At 42.5% G+C, this 6,459-nt stretch overlaps 1 protein-coding gene across 1 annotated transcript; it reads right to left on the reverse strand.

The window, feature by feature from the left end:
• Nucleotides 1-395: 395 nt before the first annotated feature.
• On the reverse strand, nt 396-2,367 carry LOC137424218 (uncharacterized). The gene is made up of 2 exons (XM_078773508.1): nt 2,325-2,367; nt 396-1,456 (listed from the first exon to the last, which is right to left on the reverse strand). The coding sequence occupies exon 2, from the start codon at nt 1,444-1,446 to the stop codon at nt 1,078-1,080; it is 369 nt and encodes a 122-aa protein (XP_078629634.1). The 5' UTR covers nt 1,447-1,456; nt 2,325-2,367; the 3' UTR covers nt 396-1,077.
• Between the last annotated feature and the right edge of the window lie 4,092 nt (nt 2,368-6,459).

Genomic DNA, 6,459 nt, shown 5'->3' on the forward strand with positions numbered 1-6,459 from the left:
AAAGAAGCCGTACTCCGAACTTCGTACACCTCCGGAATTGTTTGATTTATTTGTGTTCAAATGTTTGCGAATTGTTTTGTATTTATTTATGTGAAGTTATATATAATTATAACTGTCATAAATGAAAAAGGCTTCGGCACTATAGAGCGATTTTTTTTAAATCCCCAAAAACGAACTTAAAAAAAAAAAAATTTGGACAAAAACACTCCCAGGCACTCGCTGATGAACCACTGAAAGTTTGACGAAGATCCGTTCAGCCATCTCTGAGAAAAATAGCGACACACACACACAGACAGACAGACCAACGACTGTCCCTCTTATCTAGTAGATATATATATATATATATATGTTTGTTCGTATGTTCATATAAAAAATTCACACAAAAATCCACTCTTCGTAAAAAAAAATTTATGATCGAACTTCAATTCGCTCGATAATATATCATGGGAATGATCATTACAAACAGTGCTAAAACGCTATATTCAACATGGTTTTCTTTATTTAATCAACACAACACAAGATTTACTAACATTTCACTCGATTCCGTCGGCGCTTGAAAAGGGATCGATTAACAATGTCGCAGAGGGAGCTCGACCCAGGTTCGCCATTCAGGGAACCTCCCCCGAAGGCGAAGACCATTGTGTAGGCTACAGTTGCCCAAGCTGAGATCGCGCTTCACGTTCGCACAGATAACCATGGATATGCTAAACGATGTTTTGGTTTGCACAGGTGAGATGGGTGATGACATCATGGAGAGCACGTTAAACAAGCACACATGGTATAAGCTACAAGTCATTCTCCTAGCATTAAAACAAACAAGCAAACGATATATTTAATTAATGAAGTGTGGCCAACCGGATGTGCAGTGATAAACTCTTTCTGTAGTTTGGGGCTAAACAAACATTATGGTAAAAAAAAAAAAACCCAAAATACTGCTCCTGTAAAGCATATTTCGTGTATACAATTAATGATCCAAAGCGCAAAAATTGGTATTTTACTTGAAACAATAGACAATGTAAACACAAACAAAGAGAGCGACCGCCACTCCCTTCCCCGTCCCATCCCTCCCCTAAGGTTTCACTTTCCCGCTTCCCGCATCAGCATGAGGTTGTGCACCGCTCGTTGCCGCGCCCGATCGAGCCGCTCCGCGTGCAGGAGCTTTCGGAGCAGGTGCAGTGGGAGGTCCAGCGAAATGGGGGGCCCGACCGCACGCTCGGACGGAGGTGACGACCACTCGGGGCCCGACTGGCGGCTTATCGCGCTCAGAGTGGACAGGCGCTCGGGCTCAGCTACGTGCAACGCACGAAGCTCTCCGTCTCGCAGCAACCGCTGCTCCCAGAGCGAATCCCACTGGGTCTTGGGCGATGGACTGCGAGGTGGGAGACCAGGCCAGGCGGCCGGCGGTAGCAGCAACAGCAGTAATGGTAGCAGTGCGGCGGGTTTCATGGCCCCGGTACTGCACGCATCGCAGGTTGAGGGACACATGGCGGGTGGAAGGAAAAAGGCGGGAAAAGTTCAGCAGCGCAAAGCCGAAACACGGACCACGGGGATGACAGACAGACAGACAGACAGACAGACAATGGCTTTAATTTGTAGACCGTAGGCCAAGTTTCACTTTAATGAAGTTATTGCAAAGGGTTCTGGGGAATGTAAAGACCCACATGCATCACAATTTTATCATGAACACGCACAATACAAACGGACTCGTACGTTCTTCCATTCCCGAAGAAAGTTTGTTCTGTGTTGCGAGTTTGTGGCAGTGTGGAATACATGTTAGGAGTGAGGAGGTGAAGTTTCATGGAGTGCAGTGATGAGGTGCAGTCGTGGTACCCAGCTGCACAGCTTGTACAAGGAGCCGGGTATAGAAGGTGAGGATGTAAGACTGAAATTTAAATGTACACACCATGATGTCTATCGGTGTAAGGGAGTTGAGGACCTGTTGGTGAGGCGAAGAACACGAGGATGCGTGCACGTAGATGAAATGATGGCTTAATGAAGATTGAGTTGCAGTGAAGATTAAATGTGGGGCTAGTATACATAGTGTACAAGAACACGGAAAAAGACTTTAAATTTAATAATGTCGGATTTACATCGTATAAGATCGCATCAGATGACACCTGCAAAGCGTCAAACTCAACACGTACACATGAATTGTTCCATCGCTGTGTGCCCAACTCAATGTGCACCTTCAGCTTTACTTGACCACACAATACGTCGAACATCACACGTACAAAGCACCTCGCATTAGACGATATATATATATATATATATATATATAATGGACATTAAATAATTCTATAGAATGAGACATACAGACGCAGTACCTGCGCAACTTATAAGCAGCCAAGTTGGAGCTGATCTCGGATCCTGGACAAGGAGTCTGTCGCGCGAGTCAGCCCTCTTATATTGAGTTTGAGGTGACATCACGAGCTCAACTCGGTTTGACGTCAAACGGGAGATACAAAATGCGCACCACATACACAGTCTGCACCACTTTATGAATGAAAAAAAAGCAAGGGCTCTGGCTCCGACACATGGACTATGTCCTTCAAACAGTACCACTGATGTCCTCCAGCTATACTTCTCCTGCAAAAATTGAGACATTCTCTTTAGTTCATCAATTCAATGCATTTATCGGAACCCAACGGTGAATTCACGTCAAATTGCTCAATTCTATAAGCAAATAAATACATTTGAAATTCAAGAGAAAAGCTTCACTGCAGCTCACGTCATCAAACAAGTGGAAGTGGTCATCTAAATTCTAAAGGAACTTTGTTTGCGATGGACCCGCAAAAGGTGCATACTCATACAGTTACCTAAATAACCCATCTGGATGGAAAAGGTAAAAAAAAAAATGGAGCCCCCAACCCACCCTCTCCTGCTCCTACATCATTCTCAAGCCATTCCCCAAAAGGTTTTTTTTGAGTTTCTCTGATGCTGGTGTTATACTGAGTGAATAGTTTACCATTGCCTTCCCAGCAGTAATTAGGACAAAGATTTGTAATTTCTTCGGCATGCCGGCGATAACTCGCCTACACTTCACGAAGGACAACGTGGGATCTTTGACATCCACAAACTAATGTTGGTGATGGGACGCCAGTTTAACGTCCATCATCAGAGGGACGTCACACACACTGAATGAATCACCCTACCTGTGAAACACCAGGATGACAGTTTATAGCTGGGCCGGAATTCAAACCTAGGATGGACATCTTAGAGGTGAATGTGCGTACCTGGAGGCCATCCTGTCAGCCCTAATTTGAGTTTAATATCGAATTTGATGTTACATATTTTAATGGCATCAGTCCTTTGTAAAAAAGTGAAAACATGAATTTTTTATGCAAGTTATAAAGTGTTCAGGTGACTTTTTGATGGTAAATTGGCACGACGACTTCATTTTTCAAGCATGCCACTGATTGCTGCTGGAATTTAATCAAGGGTTTCATTCGAGATTAATCTAAACCCTTTATCAAGGAGAAAGTTTGCCTGTTTCGTGTTCCTATCTGAACTATCTGAAGGTTTGTATCTGAAGGCTCATGATGCTTGGAATGCAGGCAGGTTCAAATCCCATGTTGTCTACGTGAAACATTTGTTTATTGTCCACCAATTAATGACATGTTAAAGTACACTGCTGTCTACTTGTGTCTTTACCGTATGTGAGTTATGTATAATCTCGATGATGAGCCTTACATTAACATAAAATAAGTGATAAAAATAACAAAACGTCACATCACAAATATCCTCCAGAACAGGACTTTGAGCACTTCTTCCGGCATATATCATCAAACACGTCCTTCAACCCATCACTGAGCACATCTGGCAATGTTATTCATTCAAATCGTCCTGAAAAATGTTAGAATGAATGCTCAAACATGTAACTGAGAAAATCCTCAAACATGTAACTGAGAAAATCCTCAAACATGTAACTGACAAAACCCTCAAACATGTAACTGAGAAAAGCCTCAAACATGTAACTGAGCAACTCCTCAAACATGTTATTGAGTACATCCTCAAACATGTGACAGCAAATCCTCAAACATGTAACTGAGAAAATCCTCAAACATGTAACTGAGCAAATCCTCAAACATGTAACTGAGAAAATCCTCAAACATGTTACTGAGTACATCCTCAAACATGTCACTGAGAATATCCTCAAACATGTCACTGAGCAAATCCTCAAACATGTCACTGAGCAAATCATCAAACATGTTCCTGAGCAAATCCTCAAACATGATACCGACCAAGTCCTCAAACATGTAACTGAGCAAATCCAAACATGTTACTGAGAATATCCTCAAACATGTCACTGAGAATATCCTCAAACATGTCACTGAGAATATCCTCAAACACATTACTGGGCAATGCATCAACACATGTTACTGATTGCAGCCTCAAACATGTCACTGAGTGCATCCTCAAACATGTCACTGAGCAAATCCTTAAACATGTCACTGAGCAAATCATCAAACATGTCACTGAGCAAATCATCAAACATGATACAGACCAAATCCTCAAATAAGTCACTGAGCAAATCCTCAAACATGTAACTGAGCAAATCCACAAACATGTTACTGAGAACATCCTCAACGTGTCACTGAGAATATCCTCAAACACGTTACTGGGCAAATCCTCAACACATGTTACTGAGTACATCCTCAAACATGTCACTGAGTGCATCCTCAAACATGTCACTGAGTAAATCCTCAAACATGTCACTGAGCAAATCATCAAACATGTTACTGAGCAAATCCTCAAACATGATAACGACCAAATCCTCAAATAAGTCACTGAGCAAATCCTCAAACATGTCACCGAGCAAATCCTCAAACATGTCACTGAGCAAATCCTCAAACATGTAACTGAGCAAATCCTCAAACATGTTACTGAGTACATCCTCAAACATGTCACTGAGTAAATCCTCAAACATGTCACTGAGCAAATCATCAAACATGTTACTGAGCAAATCCTCAAACATGATAACGACCAAATCCTCAAATAAGTCACTGAGCAAATCCTCAAACATGTCACCGAGAAAATCCTCAAACATGTCACTGAGCAAATCCTCAAACATGTAACTGAGCAAATCCTCAAACATGTTACTGAGTACATCCTCAAACATGTCACTGAGCAAATCCTCAAACATGTCACTGAGCAAATCCTCAAACATGTTACTGAGTACATCCTCAAACATGTCACTGAGTACATCCTCAAACATGTCACTGAGAATATCCTCAAACACGTTACTGGGCAAACCCTCAACAAATGTTACTGAGTGCATCCTCAAACATGTCACTCAGCAAATCATCAAACATGTTACTGAGCAAATCCTCAAACACGACATTGACCAAATCCTCAAAGAAGTCACTGACCAAATCCTCAAAGAAGTCACTGAGTAAATCCTCAAACATGTCACTGAGCAAATCCTCAAACACTTCAGTGAGTCCATCTTCAAACAGGTCACCGAGTCCATTCTCAAGCACGTCAGTGAGTCCATCCTCAAACATGTCAGTGAGTACATCCTCAAACATGTCACTGAGAATATCCTCAAACACGTTACTGGGCAAACCCTCAACACATGTTACTGAGTGCATCCTCAAACATGTCACTGAGCAAATCATCAAACATGTTACTGAGCAAATCCTCAAACACGACATTGACCAAATCCTCAAAGAAGTCACTGACCAAATCCTCAAAGAAGTCACTGAGTAAATCCTCAAACATGTCGCTGAGCAAATCCTCCAACATGTCACTGAGCAAAACCTCAAACATGTCACTGAACAAATCCACAAACATGTCACTGAGCAAATCCTCAAACATCCATGTCACTGAGCAAATCCTCAAACACTTCAGTGAGTCCATCTTCAAACAGGTCACCGAGTCCATTCTCAAGCACGTCAGTGAGTCCATCCTCAAACATGTCAGTGAGTCCATTCTCAAGCATGCCAGTGAGTCCATCCTCAAACACTTCAGTGAGTCCATTCTCAAGCACGTCAGTGAGTCCATTCTCAAGCACGCCAGTGAGTCCATTCTCAAACATGTCAGTGAGTCCATTCTCAAGCACGTCAGCGAGTCCTTCCTCAAACACTTCAGTGAGTCCATTCTCAAGCACGTCAGTGAGTCCATCCACAAACACATCAGTGAGTCCATTCTCAAACACGTCAGTGAGTCCATCCTAAAACATTTCAGTGAGTCCATTATCAAGCATGTCAGTCAGTCCATCCCAAAACACTTCAGTGAGTCCATTCTCAAGCACATCAGTGAGTCCATCCTAAAACACTTCAGTGAGTCCATTCTCAAACATGTCAGTGAGTCCATTCTCAAGCACGTCAGTGAGTCCATCCTCAAACACTTCAGTGAGTCCATTCTTAAGCACGTCAGTGAGTCCATCCTCAAACACTTCAGTGAGTCCATTCTCAAGTACGTCAGCGAGTCCATCCACAAACATGTCAGTGAGTCCAT

Source organism: Myxine glutinosa, chromosome 3 (genome assembly GCF_964187855.1).
Source record: "Myxine glutinosa chromosome 3, kmMyxGlut1.1, whole genome shotgun sequence".
Taxonomy (NCBI): domain Eukaryota; kingdom Metazoa; phylum Chordata; class Myxini; order Myxiniformes; family Myxinidae; genus Myxine; species Myxine glutinosa.

What these genes read in the sequence shown, in the direction of transcription:
- LOC137424218 (XM_078773508.1), bottom strand. Translation starts at nt 1,446, where the DNA reads ATGAAACCCGCCGCACTGCTACCATTACTGCTGTTGCTGCTACCGCCG.